Source organism: Camelina sativa, chromosome 11, assembly GCF_030686135.1.
Source record: "Camelina sativa cultivar CO46 ecotype springtype chromosome 11, ASM3068613v1".
Taxonomy (NCBI): domain Eukaryota; kingdom Viridiplantae; phylum Streptophyta; class Magnoliopsida; order Brassicales; family Brassicaceae; genus Camelina; species Camelina sativa.
In genome coordinates, this window is record NC_141890.1 from 24,166,737 (window position 1) to 24,189,491 (window position 22,755).

At 33.8% G+C, this 22,755-nt stretch overlaps 3 protein-coding genes and 1 pseudogene across 6 annotated transcripts; 1 reads left to right on the forward strand and 3 right to left on the reverse strand.

Moving 5' to 3' along the window:
* Window positions 1-9,706: 9,706 nt before the first annotated feature.
* Window positions 9,707-10,438, reverse strand: LOC147934311 (uncharacterized). The gene is made up of 2 exons (XM_087472584.1): window positions 10,373-10,438; window positions 9,707-10,270 (listed from the first exon to the last, which is right to left on the reverse strand). Exons 1-2 carry the CDS (start codon window positions 10,436-10,438, stop codon window positions 9,707-9,709), a joined length of 630 nt encoding a protein of 209 aa, XP_087328710.1.
* Window positions 10,439-12,455: 2,017 nt separating this feature from the next.
* Window positions 12,456-14,278, forward strand: LOC147934312 (uncharacterized). Its single transcript, XM_087476655.1, has 3 exons — window positions 12,456-12,673; window positions 12,823-12,941; window positions 13,587-14,278. Exons 1-3 carry the CDS (start codon window positions 12,519-12,521, stop codon window positions 13,604-13,606), a joined length of 294 nt encoding a protein of 97 aa, XP_087332781.1. The 5' UTR covers window positions 12,456-12,518; the 3' UTR covers window positions 13,607-14,278.
* On the reverse strand, window positions 13,685-14,160 carry LOC147934313 (uncharacterized; annotated as a pseudogene).
* Window positions 14,279-17,437: 3,159 nt separating the features above from the next.
* Window positions 17,438-20,990, reverse strand: LOC104723991 (DNA mismatch repair protein MLH3-like). 4 transcript variants are annotated; one of them, XR_015573201.1, is made up of 7 exons: window positions 20,589-20,990; window positions 20,343-20,482; window positions 20,192-20,243; window positions 20,063-20,110; window positions 19,825-19,967; window positions 17,961-18,049; window positions 17,438-17,743 (listed from the first exon to the last, which is right to left on the reverse strand). XR_015573201.1 is itself a non-coding variant. In XM_087476653.1 (7 exons), exons 1-6 carry the CDS (start codon window positions 20,605-20,607, stop codon window positions 17,983-17,985), a joined length of 426 nt encoding a protein of 141 aa, XP_087332779.1. In that variant the 5' UTR covers window positions 20,608-20,990; the 3' UTR covers window positions 17,438-17,743; window positions 17,961-17,982. The 4 variants fall into 4 exon arrangements, 3 of the variants coding, with proteins under 3 accessions (XP_087332779.1, XP_087332780.1, XP_010440728.1); XM_087476653.1 differs by having other exon boundaries at window positions 17,961-18,006; XM_087476654.1 differs by lacking the exon at window positions 17,961-18,049.
* Window positions 20,991-22,755: the final 1,765 nt, after the last annotated feature.

A 22,755-nucleotide genomic window follows, 5' to 3' on the forward strand; every position in this document is an offset into this window, starting at 1 on the left:
GTGGAAATTAGGTGTATTTGTTATTAGATGTTTGGAAAGTAGGTGTGAATGCTATTTTCTCGATATTAAATTACATGGGGAAATTTCAAAAATACTCCTTTTGCAATATCATTTTTCAAAAATACTTTCTCTTTCAAACTTTACCAAAAAAACCACTACAAAATTGTAAATTTTCAAAATTTGTGTGCAAGCTTATAAATATATACACAAATTACCTTTATATGTGTGTAAACTTTTTATATATATTTTATAAATACAATACAAATATCTTTTAAAAACCTTTTAAAAACTGTTTAAAAATCTTTTAAAAACCTTGTAAACCTTTTAAAAATATTGTAAAAAACTTTTAAAATATTTTAAAACTTTATAAATATTTGGATTGAGTCTGGAGGTAGTAGTTATAATCTAGAAGTAACTTGTGAACCATATAAAACTTTATAATTTTTCATATTTAAAAAGGGGTATTTTTGAAAATGGATAGATGAAAAGGGTATTTTTGAAAAGGGATACACCAAAAACGGTATATCTCAAAAATTCTCTAATTATTTTGTAAGTATTCTAAAAACAAAAGAAAACAGTAGAGTAATAAAATTGTCAAATGTATACTCGGGCGTAGCCCAGATTAGTTTCTAGTCTTATTATATAAAGTATGGTTTCAAAAGTTACTAATTCATAAGATTGCGACATGTGTCAAAATCTTATTATGTTGTAGATTATTAAAATAAAAATTAAAAATTGAAAATTAATTTATATACAATTTTGTAATTTTAAATAAAAATGAGTGTTTACGTTATATTGAATTCCTTGGCCTAATCTAAAAAGATAAGAATTTATCCTAAAAACTCTAAAATAAATAAATTTATACAAAAACAATTCTACGTTATATTGAATTCTTTGGTCTAATCTTAAAAGAAAAAGAATTTAAATATAAAAATATATATTCTCTCAGATCTTTGTCATATATATAGAGAGGAAGACGTCATTCCGATGTATCAAACTCAATTATAATTTTCAAACATAAGCACTACAAATGAAACCAAAATTGTGAAAATAACGAAAAGTCAGCCAGGAAAAATAATAGAACCATTATGAATAATGATCAGATTGTTATGATGGAGAAGGCGTTTACCAATGAACCTCATATGCGACTGAAACTAGCTACACTTCAGGCATGGATCGACAAACTAAATTAATGCTTAAGTATAAAACTCATATTCAGCTTCACATACATATTTTTCATAATTGACTAATATTATTTTACAAAGTATAGGGACCCCAGCTTACAACTATACAGCTAAGAAAATGGTAACAAGTTTAAGTTTTTAACTTTTTCTCTTTTTTCGAAACACTTTCATCTAACAAAAACATATATTTCAGGATTTCTTACAAACAATAAAAATAAGTTAAAACTAGCAAACATTCGAACCCATCAAATTTAACCACAGATATCTTGCAAGGGAATCTAACAGATATCTTACGCTAATTATATTAAATGTGTTTTCTCAATTAGATTTTGACATGTATAAACAAAAAATAATTCATTAAGCATGTATATTATTAATAATCAAGAAATATTGAATAACAAATCTATACTAATAAAAAGTAGGAGCTATAAGCTCCTAAGGCCGTCCACAGAGGATTTTAAACAACCAATAGAAATTTGACATATCACTTATTAACATTTTATACAATTTCCAGCATTTTCTATATTAAGAATTATTTTAAACAATCTATCATGATTTGACATGTCATTCATTAACATTTTTTAAATTTATAGAATTTTGTAGAAAAAGGAAAATTTTAAATTTATGGAAATCAAAGAACTAAGCACAATATCCCACATCGGCTAGAATATCCCTCATCGGCTAGAAATTTTTTTAGACAATGGTTCAGAACCAGTATAAATAAGATTAATATGCTTCCAACAACGAATGAGCAAGAAAGCTTGATTTATCAGGCGTCCAAGTTTAGAAGTTATATTTGGTTTGATCTGGTTTTTTTTTGATCATATTTAAACTTTAAACAGTTTCAAAAAAATATTATAATATTTAAAAAATTTAAAAGTTTAAATCTTATAAATATTGAAACTTTTAAAAGTTCTTAGCTTATTTTATATTTCGAAACCTTTTAAAAGTTTAAAATATTTTAAATATTGATGCAAAACATAAATTATCTTATTTATGTACATTTGTGTTTTTTATTTCTTATGAGCTATAAAACATATTTTTGTGTATAATTTTATAGATGAGTTGATATTCTTTCATTAATTTTTTATTTTGGGTCTAAGGAAGAAGGATTGACATCGCAAGACCTTAATTTGATGTTTGAGTCAAATTTTGAGGTTTAAAGAAGAAAGATGGACGACAAACACACATGTTTTATTAGCTATACATAGGCATGACCAGGGTTATGGTTGTCACGGTTAAGGTTTATTAACCATCGGTTATGGTTAGAAATTTTTGTAACCTTAACCAGAACCGTTTAAAAAACGGTTAAACGGTTACGGTTCAAGCGGTTACTGTTATATACGATTACGGTTATTTGATAATATGATATGGTTGATATTATTTGATGATATAATATAATTGATATTATTTATTTATAATTAATATGTTCTTATAGTGTACTCATATTTCTATATATTATATGATTCATATTAAATAAATAATTATTAGTATATTTTATTATGTTTTTAAAATATTATAAACCAAGTAAGGATTTTGGTTTGAGAAGTTTCTAATGCGTGGATCTAAAACCAAATAAGTATATGGATAAAATTATCAATAAATTGGGTGCATGTGTTGACTATGCAGATAATCATGAATTTTACAAATTTTATGAGAAAAGAAATGATTTTGTTCTTGGAGTATGATGGGTTAACAAGTTGTGTGGTAGTCTAAAAAAGGTTTTTCAGTGGAAGAATGTGAAGAAGTTGACGAGGAAGAAGAAGAAAAAGAGTATAACGAAGAACCAAACGGTAAAATTTACGATGACAATTAATACAAAATTTGACAATGAAAATGACAAGAAACAATATGAAGAATAAGAAAACATTTAATAAAAACACGAAAACATCAGTTTAAACAGAGATCATGAAAAAAATCAAAGATTATATCAGCAAAATTATATCATGAAAAAATTATATCAGCAAAATATATCGGCAAAATTATATCATGAAAAAAATCAAAGATTAAAGCTTTTGATATAAACATGTAAATTTTATGTAGATATAATCATATTTTCTAAATTAGTTGTTCCTATTACGTTTCACAAATAAGAATTCTTTTGACATAACTTATGTTATTTTTTTTAGACTAGGTTTTGAACTCACGCTACGCGTGGGTTTATTTGATATATTTTGATAAAAAATTATATATGATTGATTACGGTAATAAAATATTATCTCATAAAAAAATTAAAATTAGTACTAAGAAAAAAAATTAAATTTCAGATACACAATTTTTTAAAATATAAAAATCAGTTGTGTTATAAAATCAAATCTGATAAACAAAATCATAAATTTAACTTGACGTCCAGGCGCGGCAAATCAAACTAATGACCTCACATATCCTAAACCATTTTTTTTTATCACCAGAAAAATGAAACAATTTTATAATCATGAATTTAACTCGTTTTCATATTTAATTGATCACGTACTTCTCTGTACCCTTTCGAATAAAAAATCAAAACTTTCTGCTCAAAATCTCTTAAGGATCCAAAGAGATGCTTATCCTCTCAATCTAATCACTCAATAGTCAAATCACTGCCAAAATGTTTCTCAAGAAACAGACAGACAAAAGGAAATAAAGCCTCTTCCTTTATTTGGATCTAAACCCCTTTTACCAATCTTCAAAATCACACCTACAGTAAGAGAATGAGATTAATGAGTTTTTTTTGGAACAGAAACTGCCAAAAGAAGTATCCTTTAGACTAGATTTTGGCAGAAGAGTATAGCATGGGAAAGAGATTGATAAAGATATATTATACTATCATCAAACTCATGTGTACAACCGCATCACAAGTACAACAGTTTATATATAATATTAAGATATACATCTCACCAAGCTAAGCTAAGCTAAGCACTCATATTTCACCGCCATGAAACGAGAGAGATAAGGAGGAAGAAAACACAAGTGAAACAGAACGTTTATTTAATTAGTATATGTGAGGGCTTACTAACTTTACTTGAAGCACTGATATCAATTGATATCGGACGCTATATGCTTTGTCTGACTTGGGAAGTTCTCAGCTTTAAACAAGAAAAAGCACGTTTACAGGATAGAAACAAGACAGTGTAATAATAAAAATCTAGAGAAGAAGGAAGCATAAATGCTGGCTCACATACAAACAAGTAGAAAAGCGCGAAAATTTGTTAAACAAACAAAAAAAAAGCTGCCTTTTAGTTTTTATTTTGTCCACACAGTGAACCAAAAACCCTTAAATCATTGTCTCTCTGTATATGTGAGTGTGTGCACTGTGTGTTCCTAATTAAATATTATTGGTTCCTACATAGCCCAAACAAAAAAAAAATAGTGACTATAAACCAATAATATATATATAGTTAAATTTAGATTAACAAAAGAACATATAAGGTATGTAATGATACAAAAATTATATTTCTAATTAGAAAGTTATTTTGATGTTAAAAAAATTTAGAAAGTTATTTTGTGTTATTTCTCATTCCCAATGTTCTTTTGTTTCATGAGGCTGTAAATTTATAATAATAATTAATTATTTAAAACCTTATTTATGTACTAATTAACAAAATAATATCAGAGTGATAACGAAATGATACTTATAAAGACAATACATAGCATCAAGTTTCAAATATCTCTGCAAAGTTGCATTGTGTTCTTTAACCTTTTGTTCTTTCTTCTTTGATATAAAAAGCGTAAACAAAACTTTGTTATTTTTTTTCTTCGTCAGCATGTAAGAAACACTTTAGTTTGAAATTTAAATGATTGTAACTTTTTAGTAAGCTGAAACGATGTCTGCATTTAGCCAGTAAATTAGTTTACTAGAGTCAAACAAATTGTGTGTGTCATTGATAGAGTTTGGACCAGTCACCAACATAGGACCATAATAAGCTGCGTTTCTCTGACCAGAGTCAGTCACTCTCCGATTGATAAATATTTACGGCTGTTTATTATCAGTCTCGTCTTGTCACACTTCTTGAGAAGCTAGTCTATGAAGCGATACTATTTTCAACATAAATAAATAATTAGAAAACAACAACAAATCTTAAGCAAATTTGATAGCGTACAAACGTTATAACGCTTTAGCGGCGGTTGTCCCGCTCGGATAACACAACGATTAATTAGTGTCTCTTCATAGACTAGCTTTTTTTTTTTTCAAAATTATGCGTAAAAGACAAAAATTTTAGTTTTGGAAGGATTACTACATCAGCATATATATATATATGTATCTGTAAGAGTTTAGAGTGATTAATTAATGAATATGTGTGCCATGTTTAGTTCAGAATATTTTGGGGATCAAAGTTGACAAGTTTTATATGTTCACCATTTGAGGCGGTTTATTGTCCCTCCCGTAGTAGTCTCGAACCTTGTTTTGTCTTATGTATAAATTTCAACAATCTCCCTTGCTTTGCTAAATAAGCTTTTATAAAATATTTTGTATCCGACAGATTTGAAAATTCTATAATTGTTTTACGATGTGTATACAACACCGGAAAATGGTTAAAATCAATCTCAACTATTTGGCAAACGTTTTTTTATATCTAAACTTCAACACCCTGCAAATAACAACCTGAACTGTATTAAAATTTAAATTTTCTACCTAAACTATAAAAAATATTGTCAATTTCAACCTCTGTTCGAACAGTGTTAAATTAGAGTTTAACGATGTTGAGTCAGACGATCTTTGGCATCCACATAGCAGTAGGAATGACCAAAACTAAGTTGTTTTGGTCATTTTTAAGTGTGTTGTAGCAAGAAATAAAGCATTTGAAAAAAAATGGAGTATTGGAATCCGTTTTCGGGTGTGTTGTGAAACTTTATTTTTGACCATTTCTTGCTATAAAATACCCAAAAATGACCAAAACGATATAGATTTGGTAAGTCTCAGTGCTACGTTGATGTTACGGACTTTTTGACTCAACATCATTAAACTCTGATTTAACACTGTTCGAACAGAGGTTGAAATTGACCACATTTTATATAGTTTAGGTAGCAAATTTAAATTTTAATACAGTTTAGGTTGTTATTTGCAGGGTGTTGAAGTTTAGGTATAAAAAAGCGTTTGACAAATAGTTGGGGTTGATTTTAGCTGTTTTCCCTGTATACACACACCTTACTGATTCAGAAGATCATAGTGGTTCAAATGAGTTAAATAAAGTGCGGGCGCCTTTTCCATATAGCTTTTCTTCCTTTGTTTCATGATGACAACAAGATACTATCTTTTTTTTGGTCAACTGATTATATTACTGATAAGATGAAACTGATATTCTTTTTACAAAGCTTTTGACCCCTACTTTGAAATCCCCAAAAAACAGGTCGCCCACAATTAGCCTACTTCTACCAACCCCTACACCCTGTTAGATAAACCTGGTTTATACAAAAAATGGTTAAAACTAAAAACCATTTGGGCTGCTAGAAACGAGAGAAAGCTATAGAGAGGATGCAACCCTCTCATCTTCGAAAACAGCTTGAAGCCAAAACGGGTAACCGGAAGCCACATAAGATTGAATCCGGCACTCACTTGTTACACTGTGCGCAATGAGATGGGCTCCTCTATTAGCTTTAGGTTTCTCTGCTACCACCCTCCACTGTCCAAAAACCCCCAAAATTCTTAACAGTTCCCCTGATTCATACGAGAAAGACGGCCATGCTTTTGGTCTCAATACACATCTTACCCACAAAGCATCCTCAAACGCAAAAACCACCTTCCCACATCTGTGACTGATCATGCTTTCCATCGCCCATCATGTAGCTAGAAAACTTGCATGATCTTTACTTGGCACTCCTGTAAAGGCTCTACGACTATGCAAAACAACTGTACCTTTATCATCTCTCAAAACCCATGACCCACCTGCGAGTTGGTTTCTTCTAGACCATGAACTCCCCACATTACATTTGAGCCAACACGTTGGAGGAGCCTCCCAAATCTCCTTTGTCCTCAAAGTACTCTGAACCGGGTTTCTCGAGTCTGCTACATTGATTTCTTCATCAGACCTATCCAAAGTCCTCTCTTCCCCATTTGAATCCAATCTTTGAGCTACAAACCATTCTTCCACATCCTCCCTGATTTTTTGCACTGATTCAACGGGTGAAAAACGTTTTCCTTCAAAGAAAGAGATATTCCTATTTTTCCAAATTCTCCACATAATCCACGAGAAACTCTTTATTAAGGAGACCGGCCAATGTTTATTGCCTCTGTTTACCAGAAGATGTTGCATATTCGAGTACACTGATCCTTTATCAAACCCATGCTCAGGCGAAGGATAGTCTGAAAATGCCCACACCTGTCTAGCTCCAACACACTCAAACAGAACATGGTTGATTGATTCACCCTCTTGACCACACATATGACATCGTTCATCGAGTCTCAAACCCCTTCGGTTAAGTTTGGATATAACAGGCAAAGCTCCACTCAAAACTTTCCAGAGAAAAACTTTGAGTTTAGGGTCAATTTGAAGCTTCCAAACCTGTGCTTTGAGCAGATTAATTTATGGCTGAATATCCGCTTCTTGATAGACCGTTTTCTTGTTGATTTGTCCTGCTAACCAATAGGCTGATTTTACTGTAAAATCGCCACTTTTGTTATATCTCCATACCAAAAACTCCTTATTCACCACTGGTCGATGTTTTTTAATCCTCTGAATATCCATTGGAAGAAAATGAAACTCCAGCTTCTGATCATCCCAGTCTTTTTGCTGAAAATAAATGAGGTCCCTCACTCTAAGGTTTATGTCAATCAGAGAGTTCTTTATCCAAGGTGGTCTCATAATCTCGTCTTCCACCCACGGATCCATCCACACTTTTAAGGATTCACCATTGCCTACTCTGATTTGTAGACCTTTTTTAAGAAGGTCCCTCCCAAAGATAATGCTTCTCCAGCCATAGGAAGTTCTTTGACCCAATCCCGCCTCCAGGAAAGAAGAGTTGGGATAGTATCTCGACTTTAAAACCTTTGCAAAAAGACTATCCGGATATTGAATCAACCTCCATGCTTGCTTTGCTAAGAGAGCTTGATTAAACAAACCTATATCACGAAAACCCATTCCACCTAACTCTTTCGGCAAACAAAGCTTCTCCCAACTTATCCAGTGAATTTTCCTATGTCCTTCACTAGAACTCCACCAATAATTAGCTATCGCACTTGACAGATTAGCACATGTAGACTGAGGCAATTTAAAACAGGACATGGCGAAAACTGGCATTGCCATTGCTACTGATTTGATCAACACTTCTTTACCTCCCATGGACAGTGTTTTTGCATGCCACCCCGAGACTTTAGCATTTAATCTTTCTTTGATATAGCTCAACATCTCCACTTTTGATCCGCTAAAACACTCAGGAAGACCTAAATACTTCCCCGCACCTCCTTCATTTCTTATCCCCAACTTGTTTTTAACCTCCCACTTGACAGATTCAGACACCTTTACTCCAAAGGAGATTGAAGACTTTGCTTGGTTGATAACTTGTCCAGTAGCTTTCCCATAGATTGTAAGGATATCTAAGAGCGCCTCTGCTTGATCCTCATTAGCTCTGCACATAAAGAGGCTATCATCCGCAAAGAGGAGATGATGAATAACCGGTCCTTGTTCATGAAGTTGAATGCCTTCAATTTTTCCTTCTGCTTGAGCTAAGTTCAAAAGATGAGAGAGGCCTTCAGTACACAGCACAAACAGAAACGGAGACAAAGGGTCCCCTTGTCTCAGTCCTCTTTGCGCTTTTATCAGACCGTAAGGTTGGTCATTAATCAAAACCGAAAAAGTAATTGTGGACACACAAAACATCACCCAGTCCACCCATGTTGTGTGAAAACCCAACGCCAACAAAAGAGATCGTAGGTAGCCCCATTCTACTCTGTCATAGGCTTTTGACATATCCGTCTTAACGGCCATATAATTCGTGGACACCTTTGGAATGGTGTGCAGGCTGTGAACCAACTCATGTGCCACCAGTATGTTGTCAGATATGAGTCTTTCAGGAACAAAGGCGGTCTGGGTCTCTGACACAATCCCTGGAAGCATCAGTTGTAGTCTTTTAACCATGATTTTAGATACCACCTTATACAGCACTGAGCATAGACTTATTGGTCTTAAATCCTTCATTTGGGACGGATGAGGTATCTTTGGTAGCAAGCATAGATGCATATAATTCCAATCCTCCGGGAAAGATCCACTTTCAAGAAAACCCTTCACTTCTTCTACTACTTGATCTCCAACAATCTCCCAATATTGTTGGAAAAACATGGCAGACATCCCATCAGGACCAGGCGCCTTTGCTGGATTGATAGAAAACAAAGCTTCTTTTATTTCCTCTTTTGTTACCCTTCGAATCAACTGCTCATTCATTCTATCTGATACCCTCGTAGACATACCCAAGAACCAGCTTGCAAAGGTATCCGGATTTGATGCAGTAAATAACTTTTGAAAGTAGTCAGTCGCAACCTCACCCTTTGCTACCTCTGACTTCTGTTCCACTCCATTCTCATCGATTAAAAAATCAATTCTCAATCTTGATCAGTTCTCCTTAACTGACGCATGGAAAAATTTTGAATTTCTATTTCCGCTTTTTAACCATTTGAATCTGCTTCTTTGTCTCCAGAACTGTTCTTCCTCCCTGTAAGCTTCAGCAAGCTCCCTTTTAAGATTGAAAATCCAATCTCTCCTTGGATAAGAAGAATATTGCTCTCTCTCTAGATCATTTTCAATCCGATGAATATCCTCTTTAGCATCTAGGGGATTGTTTCTTTTCCAGGTACTGAGCGCTCTCCTGCATGACCGGATTTTCCCTGAAATCTTCAAAACATTTCCATCTACCCTCTCCCCCCAGGCTTGAGCTATTACATCAGCCACCATTGGCTTCGCTAGCAATCTTCTATCCAATCTAAACAGCCCACAAAAACCTTCATTTGATCCCGAAATTTGCACCAGAACCGGTCTATGATCCGAGCCTCTCATCTCTAAGAAAGCTTGGTTTGAGTCTGGGAACCGGTTAAACAATTCTTTATTTCCAAAGGCCCTGTCCAAACGACTTTGTATCCACAGATCATACCTTTTACCAGCCCACGTCAAACCATTCCCCTTATGTTTTATTATAAAAGGTATATAACACCACCACTCAAGAAGAAACAATAAATTAAGATTACTTAGAAGATTGTGTCATAGCCTTCTCATCACCTTTACCTCCATATGTCCATATCTCAAATCAATTGTGAGAGTTCTCCTTTTGAACCTTCCCGACGTTCCCATGTATTATGTTTACATGTACATACATGGACGACACCTTATGAAAGTCGATTCAACAACATCAATAATTACTCCAAATATACGATTTTACAAATATACTATACTAAATACATATTATCATATGATATTTAATTCATTAAATTTTTTTTATTTCATTATAAATTCAAAATTGAACGATATGAATGCTAATTGTGAAAATATTCCCTATATATTAATAGAGAAGTACTCTCTTGGAAAAACTGATATATCACCGTTAGAAAGCTCGAGACACATTAGCTATTTAGCCTCATTTAGATTTATTATTTACAATTATATGCCATTATATTTTTGACAAAAAAAACAAATGTGTTATTCTTAAAAACTTTATCACATAACTTTATTAATACTAATTAAGTTTAAGCTTTAAATATATTTTATATATTAGAAAAATTATTTAATTGAAATACATGTGTAACCCACGCGGATCTCACGAATTCAAGCAGGACGGATGCAAAGATATTTTGCGGCTCAAAATATTTAAACCCGTTGCGGATGGCTTAATGGACGAGTTTGACCGGGTTAACAATTTTATTTAACATTCATGAAATTTTAGTTTTTTGTGATTTTTATCTGATTTGATAGTTCAAGATTTTGATAAAAATCTAACGATCACTACTTCGGTTCATATTCTATCCAAATCCGCTATCATGTCAATTTAAAATTTAGGGTGCAACGATTACTATTTTATACTTTCATAAACTTGATGAATTCAAACTAATATAAATTTGTATTATAAATATTATACTAAGTACATAAATTTACAAACGTAGTATCTCAAACAAAAATTTTACTTCGTGCAACAGCAAAGAATATTACCTAGTCATATTTATAACACAGTCACATGTGACAGAAATATATGAGAATTTGTTAGATTTGCCTTTTTGAGATATCCTTTTTCAAATATACTCATTTTTTAAAACATTTTCATATATACTGTTATGTTATGTTATCTGTTAAGTATGGATACAATATCACAAAATTGAAAAGAAATAAATGAAATAAAGAAGACTATAAGAAAACTGAAAAAGTAGGAATGAAAGGAATATTTCTATTGTTTTTTTTAGAATGAAATGATTAAATGAATATATACATTTTGAAAATAGGCTATGTACAATATGTAAGAAAATATTATATAGACAATGGTAATAAAAACAAAGAAGGAAAAGAAGACTAATAATAGCAATAAGATTAAAATGAATTTAATTTTTAAAATATCAATTAAGTGGAGAAGGGGAGACTAATAGCCATATTTTTATCTATTTATCAATTTGTAAAAGGGAATAAATTTAAAGTTTTTGAATGAATAAATGAAAGTCATTTTTTTGTTGGACAAAACTAATTTTTTATACCGTTAAAATCCAACCAAGCTATAAATATTTGAAATTCGTTTTGGTTTTATATATGAAAGAGGGAAAAAATTTGGCCACGGGGGTTCGAGTAACATTGTTCACAGGGGTTCAAAATTTAACATGATTTCTCCCGATCCCAGAAGATTAGTATTTGGGCGTAAGAAGCCTTTAAAATCACTTCTGAGTTATAAAATAAAAAATAAAAAAAAAAACAATGACGATGAGGTGTGTATGATATTTTTTAATCCAAGTATAATTGTTCAATTAATTGGTGTATACGATTATGTTTTATTTTTGTTTGTAACTGAAATTCTATAATTATTTGAGAATCGAATTAACTACGCCATAAACTTATTTTTTCTTTGAATCTGATATAACCCCATATGATTACAGAGATTCTGTATGAGTTTATTAAATCCGGTTCAGCTGAGAAAACTAGATTGAACCATACTCTGGTTCGGTTTTGACTGGGCCGTTGGTTGAAGGGTCGAGAAGAAGAGGACACAAATTTGAGCCGATACGGCGTCGTTTCAGTTGTCTGTCAGTCCCCCTTTTCGGATAATCCAGCCCTCGGTTCGACCCGACCCGACCCGACCCGTAAAATATCCCCAGAACAGAAGAAACACCTTAAACCCTAAAATGTCTGATCTCATCTTCCTCACTTCATCATCTATTTTGACTCTTTCCAAGTTCCAATGGCATCTTCTTCTAAAGTATGCAGATTATCATCAAAGATACATTCTTTAACACATAAGCTAAGCAAGACGAATGTTCACGTTTCTTCCATACCTTCTCCCATTAAATCTTCATCTCCATCCTTAGCATCTGCCCGTATCAATCAATCTTTTAGGTCAGTCTTTTTTTCTCTCAGAAATTTCGCTATTAAATTGGTATTTACTGCAAATGAACTTTTGGGGTTTGATTAATTTTGGTGAAAAATTGCGAATTTTTGATTTGATAATTTGAATGTGGGTGTGGGGGGGGGGGGGGGTTTAACAGAGTACCAGTGGAGCTAAGTAGCTGTTTATCGATGTTTCCACTGCACAGTGCAATAGCATCAGCCAGATTGATATCAAATTTGTCTGTTGAATCTAAGAGCTGGGGTTTAGTTCCTCAAGGTCTGTCCTTTTCTCAATCTCTCTCTCTCTCTCTGTCTCTGTTACATTTCAGAATATCAATGTTTTTGTTATTTGGGATTGAAGAATGAGGACTTGTTACATGTTCTATATATCATGAAGATTCACAATATGTTGTTTCTCAGTGTTTGCAACTGTATCTTTTTATCTTTGGATGTTGTTGTTGCTTCCTTGTGTCCCAGTTTTAGTCATTTTGGTTGGTTAATATGGCAGTAAGTGTCATCACGCTTACACTTTATAAACCGTGGTGATCAGTTCTTGATAGGGAAAGTATATTTCTATCTGATTAACGTAGCTGTAAGAGGAGCCTGATAGATTGTGTTAACTTTGCTTTATGAACGTGTTTTTAGTCCCTGATGTCTCTTGCCTACTTTTACATTCTCGGATTGTTGTTACATGTTCTTGTGATTGGAACTGTTATATCTGTTGCCTTATAAGTGTATCACTACATGTGTTAGCAGCTCTTGTTTCATGGTTTCGTTTATTAATTTGCATAATTCATCAGAGTTAGTTATTTGTCAATGACTCTGGCAACACTCTTATCGTGTGTGGGAAGCTTATATTTGATATAGACTTGTTGCTTTGCTCAATGCATTTGCAAATTAACCTCTTTATCTGAAATTGCAGGTATTTCTATGCCTTTATGACAGCATTTCTCAACTTTCAACAAGTTTGGGGGAGGATAAAGACATGAAATGTAAACAAAACTGACATGATCCATACAATGTTCGATCAAACATATGAGTCCTCGATCATCAGACCCTTCTTTAAATTGACATGATCCATACATTGTGAAAAGTAGAAAAAAATCGAATTTTGTCTGTTGGGGGGGGGGGAGTCAAATGTCTGAAAATACAAATCAATGTTCATGGAAATAGAAATCAACAATTAGTATTTGATGAGAGGTGAGAGGATGCTTCTTCATCTGCTACTTGTTCTTCTACACGAGAGACATCTTCGGAGATTAAAGCGAGTAAATGGGAAAAGGAAAAGGAACGAGAGAGTTTGAAGCCAAAAGATCTCTTGTCCTCTTCATCTTGATATTGGAAGAGAATATGTCGGAAGAAGTGGAGATTATCAGAAACGCCAGAGCTTGGATTATCACAAACATGGCAGCATTTGTCAGTACTTCCGTCCACGAAGCCATTTGAGGGTTTTTCGAAAACGTTGGCCGTTTTTGCAAATTAACAATGAACAACATGGATTTAAAGGGCTAAGCAAGGGTTATCGTTTTTTGCCATTATTTTTATAATATTGAATTGAGTGTACGTTTTTCCAATTACATAAAACAAGCCTTTGCTCTTGCTTTTTAGTAAAAACGTAGTACGTGTTATAATGATTTGGACATGTAAATTTGTTTTTCCTCTTGATCATGAGAAAAGATTTGCTTTATGGTAAGAAAACATGGAGGATAGAGGAGGAAAATGAGAAAAGACGCATATTTCTTGCTAGACCAAGTATACTTCATCAGGTCATAAGTCTTTCCAATAATGAACAAACTATATACTATTGTATTCAATATCAAATGAAACAGAGCATTCACAGAAGTTTTCTTTTATCTTTAAGTAGAGCGACATTTTATAGAAGATTTTTATAGCGTGTTGTCGATGTGTCATCAGTTAAATGGAAAATTGTAATTTACAATTTTCCATAGGAGATTGTACTAGTTTTGTCGATGTGTCACAATACGTACGATTGAATTTTATGAGAGGTTGGTTGTTCATCGGAAAACAACAAGTTAATGTTGGTAAGATAGTTCGACCACTGGATGGATATAGCACACAACTTTATATCTTTCCATAAGACGAATAGATCACATCAAGACAAGCATGACAGATTTCAGACATAAGCTTCTCTAATAATCAAATATGAAGCAACACCAACAAAGACACTCATTTTACACTAGTCAGAGAAGACATACTTTGCTCTTTCAACAATGTGAACACCAAACATAATTTAATCAATACAGAAATGTCAAGCATATAACCAGCTATACGATCTTTACACTTAAATAAAACACACCAAACTAAAAAAACACTGTAGTAACAACACTCACACTGCATGCAAGTAAATGTTTTCTAATCAAGATCAATTGCCACAAATAAATGTGCAGTTGTGATCTCTGTATACAGGAAACAAGACCCTACCAAATATTAAAATTAACACCAGCTCAGTGTTCCATGGAAATTTGACTGACTAAACGGAAAAAGCATTAGTATATAGCAAGTAAAAAAAGCTTAAACTTAGCAGTCAACTCTAACTTCTAAGAGCTCAAACAATAGAAGCAGAGACATAATGTGAGTGCAAGGAAACTTTACATGATGATGATTGCAACAGGAATAACACCTAAACCTGCATCCACCTCTGGCTGAATCCCAAATAACCAACGTCAGCCATAACAAGAATAGGACCAAGAAAGAATACGTAACATGAAACACACTCAAATCAGATGCCATAAGATTTACAAAACTAAAAGAACTCATGCATTATTCAGCTTCAACCGTAACAAGCAGGCTATGTGAGACACGTTTCAGATCACGTAAGATAGCTTTAAATAACTATCTTACGAGAGCAGATGTACTTATTTCTAAAAATTAGGTTAAAGAGAAAAATTCACAATAAATAAAATAAAAAGAACAACATAAATGATAGAAACACACAATATCATACAAATGAACAACAGCCAAATTGTGGACATCATCACTTCGAAACTGCAAACAAACAAGGGCATACAACAACAATAATAAGAAGACAAAAATGCAAAAGAGATTTCAAGCATGAGCTTCTCTAAGAATCAACTAAGACAATTAAGATGTTTGATTCAGTGGTTCAAACGTGTATACCACTTTTTAATTGTATTTGTTTGAAATCTTTCAAACATAAGAGAAGATATGTGTGAGAATTTTATCTTTTCAACAAACAATAACGAAGTAAGAAAAACCAGAGTTATAATTTCTTCTCCTAATCTGAATCTTATGTAGGTTATTAATAGTGGTTCACACTTACAGCAAGAGAGAGAGGTGGGGGAGGAGGTTGTTATATTCTTAAAGTTATAAACGATCCTTCATCAAACTCCATTTATCTATCAGCAAAAATGCAAAAGAGATTTCAAACATGAGCTTCTCTAAGAATCAACTAAGACAATTAAGATGTTTGATTCAGTGTATACCACTTTTTAATTGTATTTGTTTGAAATCTTTCAATCATAAGAGAAGATATGTGTGAGAATTTTATCTTTTCAACAAACAATAACGAAGTCAGAAAAACCAGAGTTATAATTTCTTCTCCTAATCTGAATCTTATGTAGGTTATTAATAGTGAGAGAGAGAGGTGGGGGAGGAGGTTGTTATATTCTTAAAGTTATAAACGATCCTTCATCAAACTCGATTTATCTATCAGATCATAATAGCACACAATATCATTAAAACAAACATAACTAGGATAAGAAAAATGAACAAAAACAGCCGAACTGTAGACATTTTTCATCACTGGGAAATCCCAAACAAACAAGGACATACAACAATAACAAGAAGACAACCGCTGATAATGCAAAAGAGAAGGACCACACAATACACTTCCATAGAGACAAAAACCGAGAAATTAGTAACTAACAGCAAGATTGTTTCATCAATTACATGATGCAAAGGGTAACCCAATATTTTAAATTGGAATAAGGAATCACAGTGAGACAATGCACTCTAAATCCAAACATGCATAGCTTTATCGCTGCACACAACTTCCTATCTTTCCACAAGACAAATGGATCACATCAAGAAAAGCCTGACAGATTTCAGACATAAGCTTCTCTAAGAATGAAATATGAATGAACACAGACAACACTTATTGTACTAATCATTCTACACTAGTCAGCGAAGACATAGTTTGCTTTTTCAACAATGTGTACACCAAATATAATTTAATCAAAATAAAAATGTCAAGCACAACCAGCTATACGATCTTCCCGAATAAACTGAATTATCACATAGTCACCTACACGGTAACACGGCTACACTTAAAGAAAACACACAAAAAAAGAAACTATAGTAACACTCACACGGCATGTAAATAAATGATTTTCTAATCAAGCTTGGTTGTCACAATTAAATATATGTAAGTTGTTTACAGGAAAAAAGATCCTACCAAGACAAACAATTGTAGACATTTCATCACTGGGGAAACCCAAACCAACAACCACAGCTTACAAATGCAAAAGAGATTTCAGATATTAAAGAAAACACACAAAAGAAGAAACTATAGTAACACTCACACGGCATGTAAATAAATGATTTTCTAATCATTGGTTGTCACAATTATATATATGTAAGTTGTATACAGGAAACAAGATCCTACCAAGACAAACAATTGTAGACATTTCATCACTGGGGAAACCCAAACAAACAAGGGTATACAACAATAACAAGACAACCAACAACCACAGCTTACAAATGCAAAAGAGATTTCAGATATAAGCTTCCCTAAGAATCAAATATGAACCAACACAGACAAAACACTCATTGTAGTAGTCATTCCACACTATTTAGAGAAAAATAGTTTGCACTTTCAACAATGTAAACATCATATATAAATTAATCAAAATAGAAATGACAACCCCAACCAGCTATACGATCTTCAAAAGTAAAATTCCTGTCGCATAGTCATCTAGATGGTAACACGGCTACACTTACAGAAAACAGACAAAAACCCCGAGAACTGCATGCAAACTGCAAAGGGAGCTAAAGAATAACCTGAAACTCTTATGACGATCTTCAGAAACCCGAGAACAACTGCATGCAAAGAAAGATAAAAAGGCAATGTTAGAAGACCTATGTTAGTTTGTTTGCTACTTGTCGAGAATGGGTAGACACAGTAATGAATTTGTTAAACAACAGAAAACATTAACCTTAGAGATAACGAAACTGAATCAAGTAATAAACATATATTAACGAAATAGAAATTCACATACCTGATTTTCAGACGTAGAATATCAAGAAATTCACATACCTCAATTTAAATGTAAGCGTGATCATGCTCCATGGACGTCATATTTCTGCAACCCAAGCAGTTTAAAAATTTGGGACTGCTTCATTATGCTGAGATCACGGCCAGGGACAATCAGAGAGGTAATTTAGATTACCTCAACAACCGAGGCATTTGCTTTTAGCATCAGGTGACTAGGAACCCGAATAATATATGCATTCTAGGGACAGGGACAATCAGCGAGGTAATTTAGATTACCTCAACCTTACCGAGGCATTTGTTTCTTTGCTCAGGTGACTAGGAACCTGAATGCATTATAGAGACAGGGACAACCAAACCTATAGGGACAGGGACAAAGAGGTAATTTAAATTACCTCAGCCAAACCGAGGCATTTGTTTTCTTTGCTCAGGTGACGAGAAACCCGTATGCATTCAAGGGACAGGGACAATCATACCGATAGGGACAGGGACAAGCTGAGAGGTAATTTAAATTACCTCAGCCAAACCGAGGCATTTGTTTCTTTGCTCAGGTGACTAGGAACCTGAATACATTTCAAGGGACAGGGACAATTATACCGATAGGGACAAGCTGAGAGGTAATTAAAATTACCTCAGCCAAACCGAGGCATTTGTTTCTTTGCTCAGGTGACTAGGAACCTGAATACATTCAAGGGACAGGGACAGGCTGAGAGGTAATTTAAATTACCTCAGCCAAACCGAGGCATTTGTTTCTTTGCTCAGGTGACTAGGAACCTCAATTCATTCCAGAGACGGGGACAATTAAACCGATAGGGACAGGGACAAGCTGAGAGGTAATTTACAAACGGAGGCATTTGTTTCTTTGCTCAGGTGACTAGGAACCTGAATACATTCAAGGGACAGGGACAGGCTGAGAGGTAATTTAAATTACCTCAGCCAAACCGAGGCATTTGTTTCTTTGCTCAGGTGACTAGGAACCTGAATACATTCAAGGGACAGGGACAATCATACCGATAGGGACAGGGACAGGGACAAGCAGAGAGGTAATTTAAATTACCTCAAATAAACCGAGGCATTTGTTTCTTTGCTCAGGTGACTAGGAACCCGAATACATTCAAGGGACAGGGACAATTAAACCGATAGGGACAGGGACAAGCAGAGAGGTAATTTAAATTACCTCAGCCAAACAGAGGCATTTGTTTCTTTGCTCAGGTGACTAGGAACCCGAATACATTCCAGAGACATGGACAATTAAACCGATAGGGACAGGGACAAGCTGAGAGGTAATTTAAATTACCTCAGCCAAACCGAGGCATTTGTTTATTTGTTTGCTCAGGTGACTAGGAACCTCAATACATTCAAGGGACAGGGACAACCATACCGAGGCATTTGTTTCTTTGCTCAGGTGACTAGGAACCCATATGCATTCAAGGGACAGGGACAGTAGGGACAGGGACAAGCAGAGAGGTAATTTATATTACCTCAGCCAAACCGAGGCATTTGTATTTTAAGGTGACTAGGAACCCCCATGCATTCAAGGGACAGGGACAAGCAGAGAGGTAATTTAGATTACCTCGATAGAAACAAGACAAGGAGTATTTGCATACCAATACATAACAATTGTAGTTATGACTAGCTCATCATATGAGTGAACGTGTGACTAGTTAATTGGCAAGCAATCAAAAACGTATGATACACCAGATAAAACCAAACCTATAAGGAACACAGACACACACAAAACTATAGGCAGAGTAAACGATTTTGAAACCCAGTAGACGTTAAGTTGAAAACCTATAACCGAAAATACTAAAATCAAAGAAAGTAAGATTTTTGTTTTAAAACCATAATTATAACCTAACGCCACACAAACTATGTAGGAGTATTGAGTAGCATCAAAGTCATCCCATACCTTTCGATAACCATTAGGCTTCCCAATATATTTGTCCTGATTTCCAGTAACGAGATTATCTGATATCGAAGCTAACGCTAACGCCCCTCCATGGAATCCAAAATTTTCACTGGCTGACTCCAAATCATGAAACTTTGAAGTGGCTGTTTCCACAGATTGCTTAAGGTAAGTTTATCAATCGAAAACTAAGAAGTGGCCTTCATATGTGCATCAAACATAAAAGATCACCACAACTTACTGCATCTTTTTCCCAACAAAACCAAATCATCTCTGGAAACGCCTGATCCTGAAAACCAAAACCAGTAAAATATTTCCAAATTAGGACTTAATCATGAGGTAAAAGTAATCATAATGGAGCTATACTCACCATCATCCACAACCTTGACAGAGCACGAAACAACACCCACGAAGATAGAAACCTGAAAATAGAGAGATCGATCAAAAGAAATCCAAAGAACCAGATCAGAAGTAGAAGGGGAGAGATCGATCGATTAGGACTTAATTTGATTATTGCGGACCTTGGTCGCATCGAGATTGTTGAACACGAGTTCCTCCACGACCTTCCTCGTCATGTCAAACATCATAATTCCAGAACGCTTGGAGTGATGAACACCCTTAGGCAAAGGCTTGATCGACTTCATCCCCTGAATTATCCCGACTGAAACACGGAGAAACAAAAACCCCCAAAATTTTCAAGAAGCAATTCGGGGGATATCAATTATTGGAGATCGCGGAAACCCTAACGACAATCAAATCGAAATTACCTAGAGATGGCGATTTCATGGGAACTGGGAAGTGATTGATCGTCGCTAAAGGATAAAAAGAACAAAACAGAGTCAATACGACGGAAATTGAAAACCCTAAAACGGGATAAAATCAAAAAAGGCAAAGAAAGATCTAGAAATCCTCATATAAAATAAGCGAAGAGAACTTATCTAGAGACTGTGGATCTCTCCTCGCAAGAGATTGATTGATTCTTCTCTTGAACTTGATTTCGTCGGGAGTGAATCAACAAATCGCCTCTCAAGGAAGAAGACGATGAGAGCAGAGCAGAGAGAACTTTAATTTAATTAGGTTTACGAAGGGAGCGTCGGGTGTTAAAATAAAGACTTCTCTCTCTCTCTCTCTCGGCTAAGCCTTTAAACGGTGCCGTTTCGTTGTTTATTGTACCATATACAATATAGCCGTTGGAAAATATTGAGATTCGGAATTGGAAAATAACCGTTGTACAAGCCTCACAAAAGTTAAATCAAAATACTGAAGTTCTTTTTTGTATATTGCACAGTTGGCTTTTTTTACAACGGTTATTTTTAAGTAAAGATAAATGATTTGCTTCTCATTTAGATCACAAATAAAACGATTCTTAAGTAACCTGTGACCCAAAAAGGAAAGATAAATGACCTGTGACCCAAAAAGGAAAGATAAATGATTTGCTTCTCATTTAGATCACAAATAAAACGAGCCAAAAACATAAGTCATTGTAGTTTTTGTCAAGTACTGACAATCAAAGAGTGATCCGTTTGGAGCATATTCAAATATCAAGATCCTGGTGAAAGGTTCCTTTTCCTCACAGTGCACAAGCAGGTTTACAAAATTCTTGTGGTTGATCTTCCACAACATTTCAATCTGAAATCATGAAACAGAACGCGCTAAGTGCACTTTATATAGTTGTAAAAATAAAACTAAAAATGGGAGAAATTATACCTTCTGATCCAAAAGTGAATTTATGTATTGTTCTTCCAGTCTTTAGCGGATGTAGTAGCAAACGAAACAAAAGCTATCTCCACACCACTTGATAGTGTGTGTTCCTTTCAACAATCTCCCAACTAAGCAAGATTCAATGACATTACTAAAATCTTCACATCACATGCAACTTCAATCTCAGATCTTTTGAGTAACAGGGATGCCTGAGGATCAAAATCACACACTGAAGATACAAAGTTGGCTTAATACTCATAAGTAAGTAATACTCATGCATTTCCATGTATGTAACAATGAAGAAAGAAACTTACCAGTTACAAATACTTTCTGTTTAAGACTGTTTTCTTTTGTTTCCTTTTGTCTGTCTGTTTTATTGTCTATGAGGCTATGTATTGTCTTTATAAGTATCATTTCGTTATCACTCTGATATTATTTTGTTAATTAGTACATAAATAAGGTTTTAAATAATTAATTATTATTATAAATTTACAGCCTCATGAAACAAAAGAACATTGGGAATGAGAAATAACACAAAATAACTTTCTAAATTTTTTTAACATCAAAATAACTTTCTAATTAGAAATATAATTTTTGTATCATTACATACCTTATATGTTCTTTATTAATCTAAATTTAACTATATATATATTATTGGTTTATAGTCACTATTTTTTTTTTGTTTGGGCTATGTAGGAACCAATAATATTTAATTAGGAACACACAGTGCACACACTCACATATACAGAGAGACAATGATTTAAGGGTTTTTGGTTCACTGTGTGGACAAAATCAAAACTAAAAGGCAGCTTTTTTTTTGTTTGTTTAACAAATTTTCGCGCTTTTCTACTTGTTTGTATGTGAGCCAGCATTTATGCTTCCTTCTTCTCTAGATTTTTATTATTACACTGTCTTGTTTCTATCCTGTAAACGTGCTTTTTCTTGTTTAAAGCTGAGAACTTCCCAAGTCAGACAAAGCATATAGCGTCCGATATCAATTGATATCAGTGCTTCAAGTAAAGTTAGTAAGCCCTCACATATACTAATTAAATAAACGTTCTGTTTCACTTGTGTTTTCTTCCTCCTTATCTCTCTCGTTTCATGGCGGTGAAATATGAGTGCTTAGCTTAGCTTAGCTTGGTGAGATGTATATCTTAATATTATATATAAACTGTTGTACTTGTGATGCGGTTGTACACATGAGTTTGATGATAGTATAATATATCTTTATCA

Excerpts from the sequence above, each read along its gene's own strand:
- LOC147934311 (XM_087472584.1), bottom strand. The coding sequence starts at position 10,438 with ATGGGAACGTCGGGAAGGTTCAAAAGGAGAACTCTCACAATTGATTTG. Across the intron at positions 10,271-10,372 it reads TGAGATATGGACATATGGAG|GGGAATGGTTTGACGTGGGC; the intron begins GTAAAGGTGATG and ends ATAAAACATAAG.
- LOC147934312 (XM_087476655.1), top strand. The coding sequence starts at position 12,519 with ATGGCATCTTCTTCTAAAGTATGCAGATTATCATCAAAGATACATTCT. Across the intron at positions 12,674-12,822 it reads CGTATCAATCAATCTTTTAG|AGTACCAGTGGAGCTAAGTA; the intron begins GTCAGTCTTTTT and ends GGGGTTTAACAG. Across the intron at positions 12,942-13,586 it reads CTGGGGTTTAGTTCCTCAAG|GTATTTCTATGCCTTTATGA; the intron begins GTCTGTCCTTTT and ends CTGAAATTGCAG.
- LOC104723991 (XM_010442426.3), bottom strand. Across the intron at positions 20,244-20,342 it reads ACAATCTCGATGCGACCAAG|GTTTCTATCTTCGTGGGTGT; the intron begins GTCCGCAATAAT and ends CTCTATTTTCAG. Across the intron at positions 20,111-20,191 it reads TGTCAAGGTTGTGGATGATG|GATCAGGCGTTTCCAGAGAT; the intron begins GTGAGTATAGCT and ends TTTGGTTTTCAG.